General features: G+C 46.5%; 1 protein-coding gene across 5 annotated transcripts in view; it reads left to right on the top strand.

Moving 5' to 3' along the window:
• The window catches only part of MYO9A (myosin IXA), a 173,147-nt gene that overhangs the window by 143,132 nt on the left and 4,997 nt on the right, over positions 1-25,018 (top strand). For 2 of the 5 annotated variants that reach the window (XM_041418455.1, XM_041418458.1), the window contains 21 exons: positions 1,187-1,267; positions 2,134-2,244; positions 3,225-3,347; positions 3,835-3,984; positions 4,211-4,521; positions 5,449-7,074; positions 8,294-8,372; positions 8,869-9,081; positions 13,614-13,726; positions 14,122-14,279; positions 14,659-14,885; positions 15,157-15,273; positions 15,755-15,943; positions 16,834-16,881; positions 17,535-17,646; positions 18,623-18,684; positions 20,927-21,119; positions 21,602-21,730; positions 22,068-22,173; positions 22,571-22,702; positions 23,859-23,982. In XM_041418455.1, the coding sequence (XP_041274389.1) occupies positions 1,187-1,267; positions 2,134-2,244; positions 3,225-3,347; positions 3,835-3,984; positions 4,211-4,521; positions 5,449-7,074; positions 8,294-8,372; positions 8,869-9,081; positions 13,614-13,726; positions 14,122-14,279; positions 14,659-14,885; positions 15,157-15,273; positions 15,755-15,943; positions 16,834-16,881; positions 17,535-17,646; positions 18,623-18,684; positions 20,927-21,119; positions 21,602-21,730; positions 22,068-22,173; positions 22,571-22,702; positions 23,859-23,982 (4,404 nt within the window). Of the gene's footprint in view, positions 1-1,186; positions 1,268-2,133; positions 2,245-3,224; positions 3,348-3,834; positions 3,985-4,210; positions 4,522-5,448; positions 7,075-8,293; positions 8,373-8,865; positions 9,082-13,613; positions 13,727-14,121; positions 14,280-14,658; positions 14,886-15,156; positions 15,274-15,754; positions 15,944-16,833; positions 16,882-17,534; positions 17,647-18,622; positions 18,685-20,926; positions 21,120-21,601; positions 21,731-22,067; positions 22,174-22,570; positions 22,703-23,858; positions 23,983-25,018 lie in introns of all 5 variants that reach the window. The other 3 variants (XM_041418456.1, XM_041418457.1, XM_041418459.1) reach the window with 3 other exon arrangements.

Genomic DNA, 25,018 nt, shown 5'->3' on the forward strand with positions numbered 1-25,018 from the left:
CTGGATGTGAATGAACATCCAGGATTTTCATGTTTTTCTAAACATGAAAGGCTTCCCATAAAGATGTCTTTGAAATGATCAGAAGGAAAAAAAGGCTTCCTGTGAGCCAATCTGTGGGTAAAATACTTCTTTGTAATACTACACCAGTTTATTAACTCCTGTATTCCAAAATTTATAACTCTGCTTACATCCTTTACATGACTCAGTTTTAAACTCTATTATAATCAGGAGTAATCAACTCTCTGGCACTTTACCAATGCCATGTTTGTAATGTGCTCAGCAATTAGAGATGCCCAGAGTATTTATAGGACACAAGAAAAAAATGTGGCTGAGGAACCTGGCCAGCATTGATGGACTCAGCACGCTCTGATTTTCAGCCTGGTTTTTTTCCAAGAGCTTGTTATTCATCCCAAAAAGTCAAAGGTTTGCAAGGTGAAAGGATAACTCAGCATGACATCCCACTGGAGCAGCTGGCTGTAGAGTGATGCCAATGTAAATTCAGTTTATGGGAGAGACTTTTAATGGTGATGAATAAATAAGGGGAAATAGAAAAATGGAACCAGGAAACCCCTTGATTCTCAGTGATCCTTCAGTCAGGAGCATGCCAGCATTGAAGCTCTTCTCTAGAAACAAACTGTGAAGTGTTCAGGGTTGCAGACTTCAAAAATATTTGTGAATTCCCAATTTTGCCTCGGCAAAACTTTCATTTAAAAAAATTCATTTTTAGGCCAACAGTAAAATTTTGACAATTAAAAATCAGGAGTAAATCCTGCCTGGAGTCACTTTTAATAAATGAAAATTTGATTTGTATTTAAAAAGCATTATGGGAACATAAAAAACAAAACATCAGTGATTGTTTGGTGCCAGGTGTAAATTCTTGTCTTGAAGCTCCCATTCATGGCTGGAAAAGGCTTGTGGTGTGGAGTGGGATGGGAATTTAGGCTCCAGGGAAGCCAGAGATCTGAAAATCCAGCCAGCATTATATTTATCTTTGGTTTCTTTACTGGGGGCAAAGACAAAATCAGCCAAATTGCTTGTGCTAAAACACTAATTTGGGAGAACAATTTCCCCTGTGCCTCATTTACTCATAATTAATTCCAGTTTATGTTGGTCTATGATTTAAGCATTTGGATTTTCATTATCCCCCGTGGTGTCCTCTCCCTTCCCTGTGTCTCCTCTGTTGCAGGCATCCCTCAACAAACTGATGGAGACCCTTGGCCAAGCAGAGCCGTATTTTGTCAAGTGCATCCGATCCAACGCCGAGAAGGTAAATGCCGTCCTGAGAAAGCAAGATCCTGCTAGAAATCAGCTTGGGAATCTTTTTTCCATTTTTACAGGGAGTTAGATAGGAAACAAACCCTCAAGTGGAGCTGAATTTAGAAGATTTGAGCAAGGGGAAGCGTGGATTTATCACTTGGATGTCACTCTTGATAAACTGCAATGGCTCTTCTTATATTTGTAGAAACACATGTATACAAATAATAGTATTTTCATTTATATGAAAAATATATTTGATTTAACAAATGAATTTGACTCCTTTGAAGCTTCTGACCAGCCATAAGAGAGATTTATAGAACCATGAATTCACTTGTGCTGGGTCTGAGCCCTGAAGCTTCCTTAAAATAAAGTTTCCGTAGGTAAAAGCAGATACTTTTAGAATAAACTACATGGATCACACTCACTCATATTTCTTGAATTTATTTTACATAATTGTGTCATGGGCCGAGGACCCTCAGTTCAAAATGTAGGGATCCTTTGTAGATTAATCCTTCCGAGTTTTATCCAGGCATTTAAAGCTGAAGCTTTTTGCATTGGATATCATTTACTTGCTCAAAATATCATACATTAACTATGCCCTTGGAGACTCTTTTTCAATTGAAATGCAAAAAATCTTTTTTATGGCTTTATTTCTCTAGTGAGCTGTTTGAAAGTCTTACAAGCAAACAGGATTCAATCCCAGTGGGATTAGTTTGGTTCCTGGGGACCCACATTCCCTCCCTCCTGTAGCATCGCTGACAATGTGTGTGTCATGCACATGTGCTCCATCTGCTGAACCCTTCACCCATCCATGCACTTAAAAGCTTCAGGGAAAGGAAATATTTGCTCATCCTTGGTCTGGTTTTCCCCTTGCAGCTGCCCCTGAGGTTCAATGACAGCCTGGTGCTCCGGCAGCTGCGCTACACGGGGATGCTGGAGACCGTGCGCATCCGCCAGTCAGGATACAGCTGCAAATACTCCTTCCAGGTGGGGTACAATGGCCTTTGTCTTCCATCACCTTTAGCATCATTAGCAGAGTCATCTGAGTGTTGCTGGTTCAGTTTTTTGTCAGGGTAATTAATTTCTAGCCCTTGGAAGGCAGTGGATGTAACAGGCTGTTCTCTGCCTATGAGCCAGTCCAGACCTCAGGGAGGGCTGTGAGCCCCCTGCACCATGATTTTAGAGTAAAACCAGTATTTTTTTGCAACATGGACTCCCTTTTGGAAAAAACTGATTTTGCACTGATTTTTGTTCTCTTCTGCATCTGGAATTACCAGGAGCAGTGTTAGCCCTGTTATGTTGGCTGTGTCCCATCAGGAGGATGAGATGCATCCTCTGAAGTGCTGGAGTTAGCCAGCTTTTCCTGTTTTCCTCTTTTCCATGTGTTTGCCAGGTTTCGTGTACATGTCGGTCCTTTCATGCTTTGCTGGTGCTGATTGGTTTCCTGCTTGTGGCTGCTTTGGGGCAGATGTCACATTCTGCACAGCAGCTGTTTAGAAAAAGAAAAATGCTCAGTATTTTTTTGCCGTGAGCAGGGATCCCAACCTTGCTTGGTAGGATCTATCCTCTTGTACCTACTTCACTCTTTGAATCCTCCCAGCAGTAACGGCTGGATAATCTCAGGGATGTTTTGCAGATGTTGGTATCCACCTTCCATTGCCGCCCTTGCTGGGGATTTGGAGCATTTTTTGCTCAGGCTGACCCTTTGGCTCCTGCAGAACCTCTCCTCCCACGCTGAAAAATGTTTGAACCTTGCTAGGTCCCTGCTTTGATGTCTTTCCCATCAAACCGCAAATGTTGGATGAATCTTGGTGTTCCTCGGTGCATAAAATGTTATCTGTCCTTCTGCTCACTCCAGAGCTCTTGTTTCATGTGGCCAGTGGAGCAAATCTGTTATTTATGGGAGAAAGAATCAGCAGGACCCAGCTAACCAAATCTTGGTGTTGCTTTTTTCTTTTCCTTCTCAGGATTTTGTGAACCATTTCCATGTCCTTTTGCCACAAGGGATCAGCCCATCTAAGCACAATATCCATGATTTCTTCCGGAAGATAAAACTCGATCCAGACAATTACCAAGTTGGAAGAACAATGGTAAATGTTCATCCTCAGTTCAACCTTTAAGACACAGATATAACATTTGCCTGTATTTCTGTCTGATAAATTAATACCTATATATGGTTTTAATTAATGAAACTATTTTTCTTCTGTTTACCAAAAATCAATGATTTAAATGAAACTTTTAATATTATTAACATAGAAGAGTAAAGAATAATATTGTTTTGTTATTGATTGTAAAGAGGCAGCCTCAAAAAACTCATGTCCTCCAAAATCTCTGTGTGTGTGTAGACTTGGCTTGATACAATGGTTCTCATTTTGCCTCCCCTGATGGGAAAACTCTATAATTCAGAGCTTAGACAGTCACAGGCTGTTGTGAAACTGCTGAAACTTGTTAGAGGTGCCTTCACAAAAATCAGCTCCTCAACTTTCCTGGGAGCATTCAGGACACAGAAACCAGGAGGATTTGACTCGTGGTCTGGGAAGCTTTCCATGCTAGTGTTTTTTGGGTTGTTTTGGCCAGGTTTTCATGAAGGAGCGGGAGCGGCAGCTTCTGCAGGACCTGCTGCACCAGGAGGTGCTGCGGAGGATCACGCTGCTGCAGCGCTGGTTCCGCAGCCTGCTCTGCAGGAGGCAGTTCCTGAGCCTGCGGCACGCGGCCATCAGCATACAGGTGGGTGCTGGTGCTGGACTCCAGTGCAAATTACCATCCCCAAATCCTACAGACAAAGCCCCTGGGTAAAATCAGCTCTCCTGTCCAAGGAAGGAGCTTGCAATCAGGATTGAATCCTTCTGCCGTAATAAGTTGGGAGTGGTGAGGAGCTGGAGAGGTTGCATGAAGGCAGGTACTGTCCCTTCACACAGCACCCGTTACAAGGAATCCCCTGCTGTGTTTGCAGAGATTTTGGCGAAGCTACCAGAGCCGAAAAAAAGGCAAACCATCCCCAGACCCTCTGGTTCTCAGCAAAGCCGCTGTCATCCTTCAGACCCACTGGCGAGGCTTCGTGGAGCGGCGGAGGTTCCTGCAGATGCAGTTTGCAGCCCATCTCATCCAGAGCTGCTGGCGGGAGCACGCCAGGCGCCGGCACGCCGCAGCCACCAGCATCCAGGCAGCCTGGCGGGGACACCGCACCCGGCAGGCGTACACAGCCCGCAGGAGCAGGGCCGTGTGCCTGCAGGCGGCGTGCCGCGGGTATTTGGCACGGCAAAGGTAACACCGTTGGCCTCGGGTAAAGAGGAGTGTGGTTTTGGTGATGCTCACAGGGTGGTTGGTGTGAATCAGGGCACTACAGTGACTTACACAGGGCAGTGTCCCTTCGTGTATCCATGACCCTCTCCTGACCTGCCCTGGTCCTTCGTTTGCCCACGCTTTCTAACAATTTAGCTGCACGTCCTGCTCTTGGAATAAGAGACAGAACCTATTTCAGGTTGGAGCACGTAAGCAGTGCAAAGCCAAGGCTGTAAATACTCACAAGGGTTTTTTTTTTCCACTTGGCAGCAGCACCAGTTTAAGTAGCCTATTTTTAACTCAGATTGCCTCACCAATCTGGTTGCTGCGCTGGCTCACAAGGACAAGGGATACCGGAGCCAGCCGCTGTGGAGGGCACAGGCTGTCCAGCCATGCCTTGGCCCTCTGGCCGGGGGGCAGGTCACAATTCACTCTCCAGAGGTGTTGCCTGCAAGGTGTGGAGCACCTTAACGTCGCTTGGAACATTTGGGAGCTGCAGAGAGCTCTTGGTGCCGGGCACAAGTCCCTGCTAAGTTGTTCCAGACGCAGTCCGGGCAGGATGGCGAAGATGGAGAAGCCAAGGGGTTGTGATGGGTTAAGCTTTTCTGGCTCTGACAGCTTATGAAGGGGCTGGACCAGAGATGGAGGTTGGACCCGCTGCCATCGGCACGAGGGGAGCTTTCAGGTGCGTTGGGGCAGCCCTTCGGTAGCAGAGATGGCAGAGGAGGAGGAGGTTTAAAACCGAACGTGCCTTGCCTTGTCTTGCACCAGATGTGCAAGGAGGGTTCTTGAGATGCTGCTGGTGGTGAGGTGATGGTGGTGGTGGTGATAAGACACTATTGATGCAGTGCCTTGAAGGGTCCTGAGTGGATGCAAGGCTGAATATCCTGGTTTTCTGCTTTCTTTCAGGTTTAGAGCTTTGAAAGAGCACCAGTTAAAAGAGATGCAGCTGGAGAATGGCCTGGCAGGTAGAGAAGAGGATGGACTGGAAGCAGATGGTTTGGAAATTAAGGGCTCTAACCCATGTCAGTGGGAGGACAGCTCATTTGAAGAGCGAGTGAGAGCTGTAGAACAACATAAATCACTGTTGGAGAATAATCGGGTGAATCACGTGGACCCACTGGATACTTCCCTGTACAAAAGGCATGAGAGAGCCAGCAGCCAGAGTGGGATGGACACTGAGGAGGAGATCATCGTGAGAGAGAGGCCCAAGTCACTGGAGGATCTCAATCAGAAAAAAGTGGTTCGTGCAAAGAGGGAAAGCCGGAGGATGCGGGAACTGGAACAGGCCAAGTTCAGCCTGGAGCTGCTCAAGGTCCGCTCCACAGGTGGGCTGTCACCTTCAGAAGAGCAGCGCTGGTCCACCGAGCTGGTGTCCGAGGCACTGCATTCCCCTCAGGGAACCCCGGAGAGCGAGAGCTCTCAAGGGAGCTTCGAGTTGTTAAGCAGTGAAGATACCTCAAGTAGTAAACTCATTTCTTTAGTCTTAGATGAGCATGACACACAGTCATTTTCCATGGACTCCCTGCCCAGCAGTCCCCAGGCTCAGCTGCGGGAGAAGCCTTTCTGTGCAGCGGATGGGAACAACGATTTGCCCGGCTGCAGACAGACCCCAGCAGACACGGTGCTGCCCGATAACCTCAGCAGGAAGGAGCGTGGGGTTGGTGACCCCCAGAACGTTATAAAGGCTCACCCAAGAGAAACCCTCCTTTCCAGCAACCTCCCCACTTTCTACGTTCCACCACAAGACAATGTGAAGGTGAAGATGGTGGAGAATAACCTGAGGAATAAAGCAATGGAAAGAGAGGAAAGGACAGTTATGTTCTCCGAGGTCAGGAAGGACTCTGAACCAGACCAGGGTAAAGCCTTGGAAGAAGAGGAGGAAAAGGATAAACCCTCTACCAAGAGAGAGGAACGTGGGACAGTGACAGCAGCACGGGCCCTTTCTCCAGGTTCTGTCATTAAGAGACTGGAAAAGCTCAACGTGGAGAAGGAGGAACGGCAAAAGCAGCTTCAGCTGCAAAATGAGAGGGAGATGATGGAACAGATTCGTCAGCAGAAGGAAATTCTGGAGAGGCAGCGCAAAGCCTTCGAGCAGCAAGGGAGGGTAGAGGCTTTGCAGAGGACAGAGCAGAGCAGAGTGAAGGACCCTTCCCTCAAACCAGCCAAAAAACCAGACAGCCGGCCTCAGTCCGTCCTCATCCTGCACCCCCAGAGCAGAGGGGAGCACAGCCCCACGCCAGGCATGGCTCCAACCTCAGCAGTGGACATCAAGGGCCTCACTGTTGGGACCAGGGGAAGCTCTCCAGCCCACAGTGCCCCCAAAGACCGACCTGTCAGCATGTTCGTGGAGCGACGAGAAGGTCTGGAACCCCGCTGCCATTCCAAACCAGCTCTGGACCCCAAGGACCACCCAGGCAGCCATTTCTCAAGGACAGAGCGCCTTCGGCAGCCTCGGATGCCCAACCAGGCCACTGAGGAGACGAGGGCAAGCTCCATGTTCTTCACACCCAAGGACAATCCCTTTGGCCTCCAGTGAGTAAAGAGATGGTGGGCTTTCTCCTGTGCTGTCTCCATAGGCTTTCTCCATGGGCTCTTTTTCTGCTAGGGACCTTTTTGTACAAAGGGTCCAGAACATTGTTTCTGGAGTCTGCACAAACCTCATAGTTAAACAAAGGGTTCTTGATCTTCTAGCAACGAGGAGGTCAGAGGGAAAGGAAAAAGACCTGGAATACGATTTCCCAGGTTCTTACAACATTATATAATCCAGGGGAGATAATCATGGACATGAGCAGTGAAGAGAGTCAATAAGCAGGCTCAATACTGTTATTATTTACCCTACATGAACAGGGATAGGAGTTTATTTCTCAAGGTGAAATATGATGAATAAGTTCTTAGGATTTTTGGGTAGTTGAAATAGAAATGACTTGATGAAGCAGAAAATTCCAGGATTTTCCTTGTTTACCATATAATTAGTCCAGCAAAGACATGTGGACGCTGACCATTGCTAGATGAAAAAACATCAGCTCTCCAGAGAGAGTTTGTGCATGAATGCTCTTTGGACACCGTATCATTCACATATGTAATTAATTACACCTGTAATGGACTTAGCAGTTGCTCAGCTCCGTCACTTTGCTTAACTTTGGGCTGCTCCAGGGTCTGGACATGGCAGCCAGATCCTGGGACAACATTTGCTCCCACTCTGTTGTGTTGCTTAAGGTGCTTTGCCTAATTTTGGGGTGGATTTGGCCATGTAGCTCAAAAAAGGATATAAATCACCCTCCTCCTAAATCCTGCTGCACCCTTTCCAAGGCAAAAGCTCTCAGTGAATGACTGTTGGTAAATCAAGGTACTTGCAAGTGTAGTAGTCTTGTGGTTTCTGTGCCGTTGTGACAGGAGAAGATTCCTGTTGAAAATTTCTTTTCCTGGTTCATGTGCAACATGAACAAGAAACAGGAAGAAAAAGACATTAAGAATTGCCGTATTTTAATTTTTGCTCTGCAACAGAATAGTCACATTAGAGAACCCCAAAATACAAAGACACAATCCATAATGACCTTGCTGTTTAAAGTTGACAAGGCAGAATGTTTTCTCTTCTTGTCTTGTGGTATTAAGTCCAGTCCTGAAGAATCCAAAACCCTTTGACCTCAGACTTGCAATTTAGTCTTGACTGCTTGGACTCCCAGGATCTGGGCTAGCATGGTGGGAAGGCTTTTGGGAGAGGATGAAAGATCTCTGTTCTGTTGTGTTTCAGCAGAGAGGCAAATCATCAGTGCCTTTCCAAGGGTGAAACACGGAAGCCATTTAAGATGCCAGGGTCTGGCAGAGGCGAGGTGAGTTGTGATTTGTTTATTTTCTCTTTCCATTGAAAAGGGCAAAAAATAACTTAGTTGGCCAGTTTTCCCTCAAAAGCTTCAGAGAAGTGAAGTCTGAAGCACAAGGGCTGCTAGACATGGGAAGGGGGATATGACAGCACAGTAACCTCCACACCTTATCTTAAAATAAAAAACCCTGTAGGAATAATTTGTAGCAGCTCTGGATTAAAGGATCCCGTGATCCTGATGCAAACACTGTCCAACGCCGTCTTGTCTTGGTTTGGTTTAATGTCTCCGTTTGAGTGACACCCATGATTGTCCATTTTCACCGTCCTGTCTTAGTTTTTGTTCTTCCTGGTCCTTTGCTGTTTTCACTAGACTTAATACTGCATCCCCTCCATGGGGTGCAGTGGCATTCAGAGACGTCTTAAGGCTGCATAGGTAGAGTCTCCTTTTTACTTTAAAACCCTTCTTTTCGTTTTGTTTTGTTTTGTTTTATCCTTTGGTCAAGCAGGTGCCCAGACCGAGCCATAAAAAGAAAGCCCGCATGGCGCGGACGCGCTCCGATTTCTTGACTAGAGGTACTTTTGCTGATGGGGAGGGGGATACGGAGGAAGAGGATTTCGATGGCAGTTTTGAGTTCCTTCTCTCCTCTGAGCACCCTCCTCACGCCGAGGCGGTGCCCGCAGCCCGCCTGGGGCAGGCCTGTTACAGTGACTCCGAAATGGTAATTGTGTCCAGTGTGGTGGGGGAAATGAAAGCGGAGCTGTGGGAGCCTTTCTTTGCTAACCTTAGCTGCACTGATCCCTCCACTGCTTCTTTTCCCACTCCCAAGGATGCTGTAGATGGGTAAATTTGGCAAACACAGTAGAAACAGAGGCAAAGTCATGGAATCACAGAATCACGGAATGGTTTGGGTTGGAAGAGACTAAATCTCAATTCCAACCCCCTGCCGTGGGCAGGGACACTTTCCACTAGACCAGGGTGCTCAGCGCTCCATCCAAGCTCTATTTCTTGCTCCTGGGTTGATTGGATATCCACCACACTTCCCATAGCTTTCCTGGAGCATTACAACTTGTATTGCACAATTACCTGTTTTGGGGGCTTTAACCTCATCCTCCCTTTGGAACCTTTTGATCTAAAAATGGCCTATATAAATCTGTAAAAAAAGAAAGTAAGTAATGTTCTAAGAGCAACAGATAACAAAATTATGTAAATCCTGCATCTTCTTTTACTTTTGATTTTTTATGCTTAACCACAATATCCAATGATTACTTGGTCCTCAATTATCAGAGTGATTCTGGCAGACAGCAGCTAAGAAAAAGCAAAACCATGGAAATTGGGCAATGAAAACATAGTGAGAACAAAGACAACCAACCAAAGCGTTTTTTCCAAGCACAGTGACAAGTATCCCTTAGCAGGTCTGACATGAGCCAGTGCAGTGGAGCTTTTCCATCTCAGGCTTAATCTCCCACCCACATAAGCTGCTTTTGGAAAATCACAAACAGAGAGGTTTCAGAAGTGGAAGAGCCCAAGAGATTCCAACTCGCTCTTAATTTTTTTCCTGAGGTAGTGGAGATGTCCCCATAGGAGTGTGGATAAACACCAGGAATTCTGTCCTGCTGTGTGAGCTTGGGTGGAGTGCTAGGTAGGGCTGCCATGTTCCTCTCCTCCAGCTGCAGTACAGGATGTGGAGCTGAGTATAAAACCAAAGAAAAGCATGAAACCCAAAGCCAGAGAGTTATTTTGTGCCACAGCATTGGTGTGTGTCCGGCAAACATCCCGTGCGATCCTAAAAGCTGCTTTTCCAAGAAAGGCAGGTGGACAAGGAGGGCTTTTCATGACTTTTCTTTTAGCAGCTCTTATTATAAAGGATAATTTTCCCAGGATAATTTCCTCACTGCAAGAGGGCAGAGATTTACAAATTCCATAAATTTTTTAAGCCTGCTCTTGATAAATCTGTTGGGGGGTTGAGGCAGGAATACTGAAAACATGATTGAAAGACACGTCTCTTTGGGCTGAGATAACCTGGCTGCACCTTTATGCAAGTCCCTGCTTGAGGACTGGGAAAGGGAGAATTTTATGCAATAAAATGTACTTTTTTACATAGAATCATAGGAACCTTTAAGTTCTAAGATTGTTGAGTCCAACCACAAACCCAGCACTGCCTTGTTCACCACCCAACCATGGCGACGTGTCCCTCGCCTGGAGTGCCTTGCTGTGCTCCTGGAGGCTGCCCACATACAAAGGGAATTGTAGCTGTAGGAATCATTCCCTCTGGGGTGTGAGAAGTGCTGTGCTGGTGCTCCATCTTTGGGAGCATCCTGGGTCACTGTACTCCTTGGAAGTGCTCCTTGGGACTCTGCTCACCTGGTTTAACAGCTCTCACTGCATGCGAGTAGCAGTAGGTGCCTCCTCTCTCGTGTCTCTGCTGTGTCCCTCTTCTCCTCTGCTCTCCAGCACTTGTTCTAACTGGTGGTCAGGACTTTCCTCCCTGGTGTGTTAAGTTCTGCTTTCTAGGCCAACACTACCCCTAACATTTTATGCTCTGTGCTACCCTCCATCTGTGTGTCCTGACAATGTGTCCAGTGTTTCCATCTGTATTTTGTATTGCAGGTTTGGGACCAGCCCCTTGGCTTGGGGCTTTTTTGGGTCAGGATCATCACAAGTAGCAAAATGTAGGGACTGTTTATTCAAATTTATTAGCAGAGCCCAGTTGGGTGTTGCAGATGGCAGAGCAGCCTGTGATAAAGTGGGACTGGTGCCTCTAGGGGTGTTTTGGGTACAAACTCAAACGTACAGAGGTTGATGTCTGTGCAGACACATTGGCTGTGTCTTGTGATAGTCACATGAAAGTGAGCCTGGCAGCCACCATGTGCAGGCTGGTCCTCTGGCCAGTGAATAGCTCCTTCAGACAGCTCCTGCCTCCAGCTATGACTTCCCAAACAGCCTCTTCCCATGTCCTGCTCAGCAGTCGAGGCTGCTGGCTGGGTGAACAAGAGATTGTGTGCAGCCCCATGGAGCCAAGCATATGATGGGCCACCAGCTGCTCTGCCTGTTTTGCCCATTTTTTTCTTGGCCATCAAGTCACTGATTGTGTACCCCAGCTGGTGAGTAGAGGCCCACTGGAATCCAATGCTCCTGACCCATGTTCATCGTATCCCAGAGAATCAGACATCTAGAGCATCTGCAGCTGGAGCTGAAACCCGTGGGGCAGCAGTACATGAGGTGGCTGCTGCAGGTACAAGTGACTCCAAGATTCTTTAAGGATTAAGGACTTTCCTGACAAGACCAAGATTCAAGATTTTTGGCTGGTGAATAGCCAAGGATTAAGCTACCCTGCAGTGAGACACAAGTGGGAGGAATAGTTCCTGGCTGTTCTGCCAGCGCATGTTAACACCACTTTTGTTTGGCACCTAAACCTGGAGAGCTTTCCTGTAGCAGCTGCATAAATGGAAAGCCTTGGCTAGAGGAATCACACCAGAAATACTCTCTGGAAACATCCTTAGAGAGTGGGACCTGGATAATGAACCAGTCATTTTGCTCCACTCTCCACACTAAAGCCATGAATTGACAAACATCAGTCCAAGAACCTGCCACCAGCTGATCCCAAGTACTGCTGAAGAGCCAGCAATGAAAGAAGATCTCTTGTCCTAAGCCATTCAGAGAGAGCTTCAGGAAGTTTTTCCATGCAGCACCCAGCACTGCTGCCTGCTGGGATAAATCCCTTGGCCATAGTTACCTTATGGGTGGGTGAAACACAGGTTACTCTGTCAGAGGAAAACTACTTGGTCCCTTCCTCAACCAGGAGACAACTTCAGACCCCCAGTTATTGCCATTGCCCTCATGATGCTTTGTGGTGTTCCCAAGGAGGGGATTTTCTGGTGCAGATGCTCATCTTGACATCTGAGAAGGTTTCCCATCCTTTCCCTTCAGAGTTTCATGGCAGATAACCTCAAACAGAAGGATCCTGTGCCATGCGCTTTAGTCTTTATTTACTAAAGCTGGAAACTCAGAAGGTTGAAATTACTCAAGAACAAAACCATACTGTGGGGGCAAATATTTAACAGATCATTTTTAAAACAAGTAGTAGGTTTGGGCTGGATGGAGATCACTTTTATAGGTTTTGAATTGCTTTTATCCCAGTATCCATCCACAATTTCTGTGTGATCATCACCTAAATGTAAGAATGACAGGAACAAAATCTCTTTTATGGTTTAGGCAGTTCCTGACTTTCCCAGTGGTAATTTTGCCTTGCATGCTGCCATCTCCTGGCTGGAAGAGATGTTAGTCTGCGGGGGGGAGGGAATAAAACATGGAAAAAGAGTCAATATGGCAAATGTAATCCCCTGCAGCCTACTTTTTATAGAATTTTATATAAATATTTTTAACAGAAGTAAAATAATTGCTTTAAAACATAGAGCATTCAATTGAGACATTGAAGTGATAGGAAAGCTACAGGAGATATTTGACCATCATCTCCCAAATCCTTTCACACAATCTGATTCTCCACTTTTCTTATCCTGAAAGTTTCTCCTCCAGGAGTCCAGTTCCCAAATCACAGTTGAAATTGGAAAATAGAACAAAAATTTAGATTTTTTTTTTTTTTTAATATGGCAAGTCTATTTCTGGGCTGCTTCATGGAATCCTGTTAGGTTGAATTACTGCAAATTCATCCCACCCTTAAAAATTATATGAGGTCATTTTAAAGAGTGGCAAAGGTGGAGATATTTTCTGTTAAAGCTGCAAAATTTCTTCATTAAAACGTTCCTTTTGGTGTGTCCTTGGCACAAAGACTTTGGGGTTTTTTTGTGTAAAGTGCTCAGCAAGAGTTGGAGGAGGAACTTCTGCTGGGACAGATCCAGATGTTTGAAGGTTCCCTTGGGGAATCACGTCATTGTGGCTAACGGGACACTCTGGTGGAGAGCTGGAATGTCTGGATGAAGAGGGTGGAAGAGCTGTGCAGGCTGAGCAATATGGACCTGTGGCTTGGTGCAAACTGGTTTTCATCACCGATTGCTCAAGGAGAAAGAAGGTTGTGCCTGGTTGGAGAGTTGGAGCAAGGGAAATGCCTCTCTTTATTAGGAGTCATTAAAACATTTCTCTCAGGGCTCACCAGGACTGTAGGTTTTCACCTGTAGGCAAATATAAATAAAGAAGTAGGAGATAAAATAGCTGATTTTTGATAGGGAAAAAATATTATCTGATATCCCAAGAGCTGTCTTATTTTAAAATGCTTCGTGCTTGGAATCGTTACAGACCGTGCAGCGATTCACCTCCGGGGAAGGCCAGGCCAAATTGCACAAAACCATGTCCCAGGGGGAGATTGGGAAGCTGGCAGCCACACAGAAGAATCTGACTCCAGATGGGAGGTAAGAATCATGGCTGGAAATGGCAGACAAGTCCTTCCTGTGTCCCTCTTGCTCTTCAACGCCTTGTTGAGTCACCCAGGCTCCTTTGGAGGTCCACCTGCAGCATGAGTTACCCATCCCAACTTTTCTACATGACCATGGGCAGGCCCAATCAGTGTGTGTGGCTCGCACCACAATTAAGCGTTGGTGACATGGGCCACACGACCTGTCCCAAACCACCCAATCCCATGCATGCAAATGAATTTTCTCGCCTTTGCTGAGGATGAGTAGCCATGTTTCCCTGGTAGAAATTGCATGGATTTATCTCCTCAGGGATGTCCAGAAGATTGAGATAGTTTTGGATAGAAAGCCCTTTCCTAGTTAAGGCAGTTCCTCTTTCCATGACTTATTTCCAGGCCTCAGCGAGCCAAGATGAGGTTTTGGGTGAAGGGAAAGCAGGGGGAGAAGAAGACCCCCCGGGAGAAGCTTGCTACCCAGTCTGAGCTGCTGGAGCTGTACGCGGAGCAGGAGGCCCCTGGCAGGGAGACCATTTCTGGATTGCAGATTGGTGAAGGTACGTGGTGGGGAGACACAGGACCAGTTGTAAGGAGAGAGAAACTGGGTTGGGAAATTGGGATATATCCATGCTGGTTCGTGTCTCTTAATTCATGGGTGGTGTCAAGCCAGAGCAATGGCAAGTAGGTTAGAGTGTGGGATCCATAATGGGTTTCAAGGAATTCCATGTTGCTAATCCTTCCAGTCACCATCTGGAATGGACAGATGTTTCCTCCCTAGAGGGAGGAAATAACCGAAGCAGAAATGATGTTTAATCTTCCCATGAGTTCTGCACTGTGCTTTTCTCTTCCACAGGTTTCTTCCAATGCCCTGTTTTAGTGTCACAATTATTTTTCATCTGCTCCTCAATCTCTTCCCCTCTTTTCATTGATCACCAGCAGAGTTGGGTCCCCATCACCTGACGCCCCCGCGGAGTCCTGAGCTGTCGGGCATCTACCGGCGGGAATTCAAGGAGAACAAGGAGCCCTCTCCCAAAGTGAAGCGCAAGCGCAGCGTCAAGATCAGCAACGTGGCTCTGGAGCCTGTGCAGTGGCAGAACGACTCCCTGCAGATCATAACCAGTGCCAGTGACCTGAAGAGCATGGATGAGTTCCTCCTGAAAAAGGTACCTCCTGCCTTCACTGCTCCATAAATGGCCACAGAGATCCAGGAGCAGACAGAGGCAATACAGTAAAAATAATCCCATGGGTAGCTGTAGTAATGCTAATAATTCATCTAAAGGTGCCAGGGCAGGTCTGGAGAAATTTCTGGTTTTCATGCAGGAGAAACCACCTGGTGATCATGGTGGAGCAGCTGCTTCTTAGTGCTGCTTCATCTCATGCAAGCTCTGCTGCAGCAAAAGAGTCATGGGTGTAAAAACCCCCTTGTTTTCCCAGATGAATGAACTGGACAACGAGGATAGCAAGAAGGACACGCTGGTGGATGTTGTGTTCAAGAAAGCACTGAAAGAATTCCGACAAAACATCTTCAGTTTTTACTCCTCGGCATTGGCAGTAAGTGACTAGATGATGGGTAGGACTTCCACGTCCAGGAGAAAGGGGATATTCTGGATTCTCCTGGTGGTACAGGTGTTGCCAAGCCCTTCATTTCTGGTTTGCTCATCCCAAAGGATGGATGTGCTTCCTTTGTATTCAGTCCCATCATCTAAATTTGGACTAACTCATGAGCTATCTCTCAGGATACATTGGGTGTAGATTTCTGATCTTCATTACAGCTTTGCTCCCAGCCAAAGGGGGGATGACAGAAAGTAAATAAACTCCAATTTGTCACCCAAAGTGCCTGGAAACCTTTGTGTTACCTTTGCTGGTGGTGGAGATGCCTGATCCTTTATTCCTTTTCTGTATTATATTTGAAGTTTCCCTAAGCAGCTGGAAGCTGGTGAGGCTGAAGTAATTGTCTGGAGAAGAAAAAGTCTCTAGAAAAATCCGGGCTGTATAAAAATGACTTTTCTTTTTGCTTCTGTTCCCTTAAAAGATGGACGATGGGAAGAGCATCCGCTACAAGGACCTCTACGCCTTATTTGAGCAGATTCTGGAGAAGACCATGAGGCTTGAGCAGAGGGACTGGAGTGAGTCTCCAGTTAAAGTCTGGGTCAATACCTTCAAAGTCTTCCTGGATGAATATATGATAGAGTACAAACCCCTGGACTACACCGCAGGGAAGGTACTCATCACTTTTCTTAAACTCCCTTGAAGGTTTGGGAACTGTATTTCCATGGGGTTGTGCCTCTGTAGACACCTGGGACCCTCTGTTGTCTTCTCTGCTTTAAGCTGAGCTGGACAAGACAAGATGTGACTCACTGGTTGTGTGTCACTGGGCTCAGCCAACCCCAGATCACACTGGGCTGCCAAGGACAAGATGTTATTTCCAGGGCAAAGCTGCAACCACCTATGGCTGGTTGGAAAGGCAGCTCCTGTGCTTCTTTAGTTCTGGGGGGTTTGTTCAAACTTTGAGGGGTGCTGAAAGAGACACACCCTCTTTGGTCTCCTGACCACTTCCCAAGTGACCATACACATCACCATGGGTTGGGTTGCAGGAGAAGGGGACATGAGCAGTGGCTCAGGTCTGGGTACCGTTCTTGGAGCAGAAAGAGCCTGCACTGTGTCACAGACCTGATCTCACTTCCCTCTCCATATTTTCTGCAAGGCCAACCACAGGATCTGAGGCTGGGCTTGGAAGATGGTGTCTATTATACAAATGGTGTCTATTGTACAAATATTCCATATCCTGGCTCTTCTGCTCCAAGTCCTCTCCAGCCTCCTCTCCAGGCAGGTTTTCTTCAGAGCATCATGTTTTCCTCAGGTCACTGCTGGTGGGGTCAGAGCTGTGGCAGCAGCTACTCCCAGCTCCAAGATGAAGATAGGGAGAACTGTCCAGTGAAATTCCAAAACTGGAGTGATCCATAGAAGAGTTTTCTAGAGTGACTCTTCTGGGACTGCGGGTGCAGTGGAAGATGGGGCTGGAAGGCACTGGACAATGTCAGATATGAGCCCTCTATACTCCTTGCTGGCAAAATTGCCCAAAACCTGAGTTAAATCTCTTTTCCTCACCAGATGCCAAAAACGGAACGAAAAAAGAGAAGGAAAAAGGAAGCAGATGTGGTGAGTTAAGCCTGCACATTAAAAAATCAATGTCCTTGGGGCCAGAATGTCAAGAGACCAGCTTGTGACACATCCTGGGCTGAGATCTGATCTGAGATCAGCCCTGAAAGGACATGTTAGAAAGACGTTTGAGATGGATTTGCTATGCTTGATTAAGGGTCACTTGGGTTGGGTCTGAAAACACATCCCTCATCAGCCAAGACATAAATGTAATGTCGAGGGTTGTTAGAAAAGGGCTGAGAGGAAAACAAAGCTCCAGCTTTCTGCATAAGTTTACAGTAACTGTTTTACATCTCTGGGATCAGACATGGAGGACATTACATCTCTTGTTTTCCTAAGGGATATGATTGTACTAGGAAAGGTGCAGGTGCAGAGCCAAAAAAAGGGGCCACAGATGCATAGAAAACCTTAACATGAAGAAGTTGACCTGCCAAGCTCAGTCAGAGTTTCCAGCCTGCTTCCGTGATGGTTCGGTTCGCCTAGGAGATGGATGTTGGTTTGGGTTGTCTGTGGGGTTGCTGGGCTGAAAAAGAAACAAAAATACCAAATAAAAGCAAGAGCTAAAGTTGAAGAGCTGTCTGTGTTCATCTCTCCATTTTGCAGCAGGCTGAGCACTAGCTCCCTTTTCTCACCACCCAACCTTTATCCTCCAGGTGGAAGAGCACAATGGTCACATTTTCAAGGCAACCCAATACAGCATTCCCACATACTGTGAATATTGTTCCTCCTTGATCTGGATCATGGACAGGGCTTCTGTTTGTAAATGTAAGCACCCTTTCTTTGACTCTTTTCTTGTGCTTCTATCAGAGTGATGAGTTTAGGGATTTTGAAATGTGTTTACTGCTGTTTCCTGCAACCCCATGCTCAAATAATCAAATTACAATATATTACAAATTATTACTATATATATAGATATAGATATAGATATAGATATAGATATAGATATATATAAATATTACAAATTACAAATAATTTTGATTTTTGTAACACCTGAAGAGCTTTAGGGACAGGTCTTAAGGTTTCTGAAGTCAACTTGTAAGCCCATCCCAGCAGTCCTTCCTGACACAGTTAATTAACTTTGTGTTACACATCTTATCCCATCAGGTTATGTGCCCATCCCATAAGGTCAGACGCATTTTACTGTCATGGTAGGAAGGACAGTAAAGTCAGGTATGGAAATGTATCCCTAGGATGCTTGTGGGGATCCTGACCTTGGCAAACTCATTGGCTTCGCCTGTTTGACCTCCAGGCATGTGAATTTTTAGGGAGATCAGGACAATGGAGGAGGGATGATGGAAAAGCCTGATCCATCTCTTTTTGGAAAAACCCAAGAGATGGATCAACCCTTTTCATCATCCCTCCTCCATTTCTGTGATTAGGTTGGCAGCTTCAGCCCTGGAGCATTTCAGGCCCAGTGCAGGAAGAATACAAAGGAGGTGCCATTTCCAGTCTCTGAGGATATCTGTGTCTGATAGCTCTCATGGGTTATAGTCTGAGTTGATCTGTCAGGAGAATGAGGGGAGGCTTTAATGTTTCATGAATGTAAATATGGCACCTTTAATTTTAAAGGCTTCATTATTTTTGTTTGAGTGGATCTAATACAGATTGGCCCCTAGAAACTGCAAATGCAACATGCTTTTGACTTGGTAGTTCTGAGAAGTGCTGCTCAATTCATATGAATTCCTGTTTCTCCAGCAATGTGACTTTTGGGATAATTAAGCACTCCTTTTCTCTGTTGCAGTATGTAAATATGCTTGTCACAAGAAGTGCTGTCTTAAAACCACGACCAAGTGCTCCAAAAAGGTAAATGTCTCTCATTACTTTGCTTTAATTAAATACCTTGTGACAATGATCCCAGGTTTGTATAAAAATTCTTGGAGGTGCAAATCTTGATAAAATTCTGGAAATAACCCTCCTTTCAGCAGGAGCTTAGACCAGAGATCCCCAGAGGTCTCTCCAACTGGAGTTTTGTAGATATTTTGGGAATTACGCGGTGATGAGTCACTGTAGATCTGCCCAGTCATGCAGCAGATGTTGCAGTGTCGTTCCCTGCCTTGTAACCACACAGAATAATAGGAATTTCCCTAGCTTTGTAGCTTTTAAGGATTTGGAAATGTGGGGTTATTCTTGGAAATACAGGCTTTTTCTCTACAGTTCTTGCTTACCACAGCTGAGCGAGGAAGGGCAGATGGAGGATGTTCACTGCCCTCTTTAGAGGGGAATTAAATATTGTTTACTGGATTTAAGGGTATGGGGAACAGGGAATGAGAACAGCAGGTCATCCCAGCTAACAATGAATCATCAAGATTTGGTGGGGATGTTTTAAATAGCTTATTTTGTGCCTAAAAGAAGGAAATAGAGTCACAATTATAATGAGTGGAAAGTTTTATCAGCTCCTTGGGAGGCTTCTCAGGGGAGAACAACCCCCCTAATACACAGCTCCCAGAAAGCTGCATAAGTCCATTTTTCCCAAGGAATAATCTGAATATATACATTGAAGATGTGTGTGTATGTGAATATATTTGTATTTTGAATATATATAGAACTTCTGCTGCAGCCTTTCCTTTCTGGCACTATTTCTGCAAGAGCTGGGAATGCCTCGTAAGAGTTTGTGCTCTAAAATCTGGGAAGTTCATTGAGATCTCTGATTAATTTTTTCAGACATTCTTGGAGCTGCCTTCTTTTGTTGTGATTTCACTGCACAAGGAAGTTTTTGTGCTGCATCCAAGGAAGCAAGTTCACTGTGTCTTCATGGGTAGCTTTGCACTGGGCAGTTAGAAGTTCTCTAGGAAGGCTCCAGTTCCTCTGTGCTTGGTGAATTTGTGTTTTAGGATTGTTCTCAGTGAGCTACAAACCATCAGTCATGAGAAAACAACAACATTGGGACCTTCCACACATCTGCTCCTAAGGTTTGCAGGATCAATGAAAGGATGGCATTGAGTGGGAGAAAGAAAAATGCTGGAGTGATTGTGAGGGGAGCCACTGCCTTGCTGAAGGCAGAGTTGTATCTCACCTTTCTTTGGCTAGGGCTCAGAATTTGTGTCAGTATTTTATTGGATCTTTTGACTTTTCCCCTCCAGAATCTCCTGTGCAGGAAGACTTTCTTCACATTTGAATTTGCCAGATATCAGCTGTCCAGTGAGCATTTGCAGCTGGCAAAAGGGCCCTTCCTGACAGTTGTAGATGCGTCTTTCCATGTTCTTTTGTTGGCATCTTGTTTGTTCTGTAGTGTGGAATATCCCTTTGGCCACTTTGGGTCACTTGTCCCACCTGTGTTTCCTCCAGGTTTCTTCCTCCAAACCTGAAAAAAGTCCATGATTTAGGGTAAACACAACTTAGGAGAAGCCCAAACCCTCAGTGTGTTATCAACATCACTCTCAATCCCCAATCCAAAGCAACAGCTGCTGGGGAAGAATTTAACTCTGCCCTGGGTGACACCAGGACACCCCCAGCACTGAGCTGATGCATCCAGGGCCTTGTTTTTCTTGTTTTTTCCGGAAAAGCAACACCTGGAAGCACTTGGAAGCACTGGTATTTTGTAACTGTCAATTCTTCACGTTGATTTAAACACCCAAGATTCATATTTGCCTCTTCTGCTTTGTGCATGTTTGGAAGGTGAAATCATCCCTGGAGATGGTGCGAGAGGGGCAGGAGGTGGAGGACAACCATGCCCAGCTGCCTTGGCTCTGCCAGGCTGAGAATATAACTACACTGGGGTTGGTTAAAGAAAGAAAATCCCAACTTTTTGCCTTCAGGTGCATGTCCAGAGCCCAGGTTAGCATTGCAAGACCTGTGTCCTGTCCTGTCCTCCTTCATTAGACTCACACAGTAGTATCTGCTGAAGGACTCTGAATTATGGGATCCAAAGCTGCACCAGCCTTGCATCGCAGAAGGATTTCAATCCCTTTTTCCCTTTTCCTGTGCAGCACGACCCGGAGCTCTCGCCGCGGCAGTTTGGCGTGGAGCTGTCCCGGCTGACCAGCGAGGAGCAGGCAGTGCAGAAGGATTTCAATCCCTTTTTCCCTTTTTCCCTTCTCCTGTGCAGCACGACCCGGAGCTCTCGCCGCGGCAGTTTGGCGTGGAGCTGTCCCGGCTGACCAGCGAGGAGCGGGCGGTGCCACTGCTGGTGGAGAAGCTCATCAACTACATCGAAATGCACGGGCTCTACACCGAGGGCATCTACAGGAAATCAGGATCCACCAACAAGATCAAGGAGCTGCGGCAAGGCCTCGATACAGGTCAGAGGTGGGAGGAAAAGATCCTGCTTGGGGAGGAAAATCTGCAGCAGCAAAGTTGGATGGGAGGAAGGTGGAATGTTTTAGCATTCCTGACTCTGGGCTGTGCAAGGAATGATTTCACATTAGCAGCCACAACTCATGGGTTTTTTGGGAGCAATCCATGAAAAAAAGTCGTTCTAATTGAGGGAAAGTGCTACCTTATTTACACCCTAGCAATCAGTGAGAAAAGAAATCCTGGTCCCACCTGAAGTTATTTGCCCTGGAAAATGTATTTCTCTCTAATTTTACCATATGGAGCTGAAATCATATGCTGGCTTTGTTGCCATTAAAGGCACGTAAACATTTTGTATTTTAGAATAATTTATGATAGAACAGTTTGGGTTGGAAGGGACCTTTAAAGGTCACCTTGTCCAGCCTTGGGCTTCATATTGATCATTGTCTCTTGTTCTTTTCCTTCTTGCTTCACCTTGTGCCAAACCCAGACATCGATAACGTGAATTTAGACGACTATAACATCCACGTCATTGCCAGCGTGTTCAAGCAGTGGCTCCGAGATCTGCCCAACCCCCTCATGACCTTTGAGCTCTACGAGGAGTTCCTGCGAGTGATGGGTGAGGAGCTTCCCTCACTATCCCATTCCCTTGGTAGAGGGAAATGGCGGCCACTTTGAGTGCCAAACTTTTCATTCACTCTTCAGGGCCGAACCAGCTGGTTTTGCCAAATTGTGTTTACCTGGTTGCAAAGTCTGATTTTTTTTTGTTATAAAGGGCATTTTATGCAAAACCTCAGGCAATTTGGTCTCAATTTGGTGGCTTTTGCATCGTGGTTCAGCTAATTTCAGCCCCAAAGTTCTATCTCTTAAGTAGTAAAATTAAGTGTTAAGAAGTACCATTTTAAATAGGAGGAAGAAGTAGAAGCTGCCCCTAAATTCTGGTGGTTTCTCCACAGGCCTCCAGGAGAGGAAGGAGACAGTGCGTGGGGTGTACTCAGTCATTGACCAGCTCTCGCGCACCCACCTCAGCACCCTGGAGCGCCTCATCTTCCACCTGGTCAGGTATGCTGGGCCTGGGCAGCTTTAGGCAGAGGCAGGATGGTCAGGCATCCTTCCCCAAGAACATCCAAGGCTTTTGCATCCACCCTGTCTCCCAGGAGGTGGTCATGGAGCTGTTTCTCCAAGGGATGTTGTGTTGATGAGTGACCTCTGCTGTGCTCTGGTCACTTGTGGTTCCTACAGCCCTGAGGTGCCTCTCACCACTGCAGGGACATGTTTTTGGGTGGAAAGGGCTGGTTGTTGCCTGGGGAATATCTGAGATGTCTTGAGGATTGTCTTTCTCCCTCAAAGCAAGATTGCACCGTAGAAATCATCTCCTCTCTTCAGCCATGACCATGTGCAAAAGGTGCAGTGGAAGTGCCTCCACCTCTGACTTCTCTCTTAATCCCTGTTTTTTCAGGATTGCCCTCCAAGAAGAGACCAACCGCATGTCAGCCAATGCCCTGGCCATTGTGTTTGCTCCCTGCATCCTCCGCTGCCCCGACACAACTGACCCACTGCAGAGTGTTCAGGACATCAGCAAAACCACCACGTAAGAGCCTGGGCTGGGTGAGCTAGCACCACCACATCACCATTCACATCTTGGTAACCCCTAGGATGGTCAAATGGCTCAAAAATCGAGAACTTTAGCACAACGGAATAAACACATATTAATTTATGCATCTGCATGAAGATATTTCAAATCCTATCAATCCCCAAGAAGTTGTTTAATGAGGATTTTTAAGTGATGGAGGATCCCCAAGAGTGGATAAGCTTCTGTTTCTGCCTGGCAGGAAAAGGTGGAGCTTGTGGTGACATGGTTTTATAGTTAATGCAGTTCATTTTTGGCAAGCAGATCTTGATTCTTGATTTTGGCTTTTTTTACTGAAGGAGGTGAGTTGTTTGCAACAATAGTAATATTAATATACTTAGATTTATGTATGGTGTTTGCCATAACTGAAAAGGTTTTACAGAGAAAAAGTGAAGTACTTACCCAGGTTCAGTTTGGCTTATACTAAAATAGGTGTTAAAATAGATACTGGAGTCAATTACAATAATGAAAACCCTGCAGTGAAGGTCTAGGCTTCTGAAAGGGGTGGTTTTACCTCCAGTAAATATTAAAATTGTTGAAGACCAGAACATGTTTGGAGACCCAGCTGGCAGGAACACCTGTCTTTTAACAGGATTTCATTGTAGCTTCTCCCTCACACTTCAGCTCCAGCACATTCTCTCATTTTATTACAAGGAAAGGACTATGTTTTTCCCCAAACACCCTCCTGACAACATTAAACAGTCAGCTCAGTTGCACAAGCTGCTGCAGAGTTACTGTGTGCGAGTGAGTTGGAATCAGCCTGCCTTCTCCAGGTTTGTGTTCTACCACTTCCTCTTCCAAGGGGGGTAGATTTCTCTGGTGGGATCCTTGGCCATTTTTAATATCTGTAGGCTGTTCCTCATTCCATCCCTAACCCGTGATCACTCTTTTTAGGAGAATTCTCACCACCCTCTGGCTTCCAGATGGAACTTTCTCCTCCATGCTCTTCCATCAGAGCAGATCTTCCAAATAATCCTTTCCTTGTAATAAATGAGAGGATGTGCTGCAACTAAGGAAGAAGCTACCAGGAAATCCTGTTGAAGGACAAGGCAGAGCAGCTCAGATCAAACGGCTTCCTCCTCCCATTTTGTCTTCTTTTGGGTTTTTTCTCCCTTAGTTGTGTGGAACTAATTGTCATCGAGCAGATGAACAAGTACAAGGCTCGGCTCAAAGACATCAACAGCCTGGAGTTCGCAGAGAACAAAGCCAAGAGCCGCCTCTCCTTGATCCGCAGATCTATGGTGAGATGCCAAAGCCCTCTCTGTCCTCTCCTGTCCTCTCCTTGCCCCTGAAGCCACCCTACCTTATCTTCTCCTGCTTATCCCAGCCTCCCAAACCTCTCGCAAACTCCCACACCATCTCCACCAGGACAGGGACCCTCAGCCCCATGGTGGCTCCTCACCTTTGCAGGGAGTCATACCAAAGCAGGAGGAGGTGGGAACAGTCCATGGAAACATTGTCGCTCCTGCTCAGATGTTCCTGATCCGCATTTCCACCTTCATTTGAGCTTGTTTGGTCCTGAGCTGAGTCAAGCCTTTCAGTGACCAGCTGAACATCACCCCACGGGTGACCTGGACCATTGTTTTTGTGCTGAGTCACATTATCTGAACCCAAAATTAGTTCCCCAGAGGCTCTCCCTGCACCCGCACTGCCTTTTTGGGAGCCTCAAACCCATCTCATTGAGCTTCCATGCTTGCAGGGGCCTGCAGGCTGCAAATGCACCTGTGCTTGGCTTGTTGGGCTGTGGGAGAGGGACGGACCTGGTGCAGCACCATCAGCACAGGCTTGGGCTGAGGAGCCAAGCGGCCCCCTCTGCTTGGACCTGCCCCCTGTGATGCTCAGGGACACATTGCTTCTGCTTTTTGGGGATGAAATCCAAGCAGTGGCTGCCCAAGATTGAGTAGCTGGTGCTGCAGAGCTGCCCCACTCATCTCAGTTAACCAAAAAAACCTCAAACTGAGCAAAGCGGGTTTTCGGAGGGGCGGCGGCATGTGCACTCTAACCTTCTGCTTTCCTTTTCATCTCCTCTCTAATCCAGAAGCCCGTACTAATTGCAGTTAGATTTATGAGCATAACCCGCAGTTCAATCCCGGTATGTATCAACGGCAGCTGCCGTGTCCCTCGTTGTGTGTCACCGTCGCTCATTCCAGCTCTGTCCCACCGGCCATTGTCCGTGACCTGTCCGGTCCCGCCGCTCCTCGGAGCCGCCGTTCCTCCAGCAGGTCCCCCGGGCACAGGAGTTTGGGGCTGGCGCTCGGCCATCCCTGCACGCAGCTC

Source organism: Onychostruthus taczanowskii, unplaced genomic scaffold (assembly GCF_017590055.1).
Source record: "Onychostruthus taczanowskii isolate IOZ18803 unplaced genomic scaffold, ASM1759005v1 scaffold6, whole genome shotgun sequence".
Classification (NCBI taxonomy): domain Eukaryota; kingdom Metazoa; phylum Chordata; class Aves; order Passeriformes; family Passeridae; genus Onychostruthus; species Onychostruthus taczanowskii.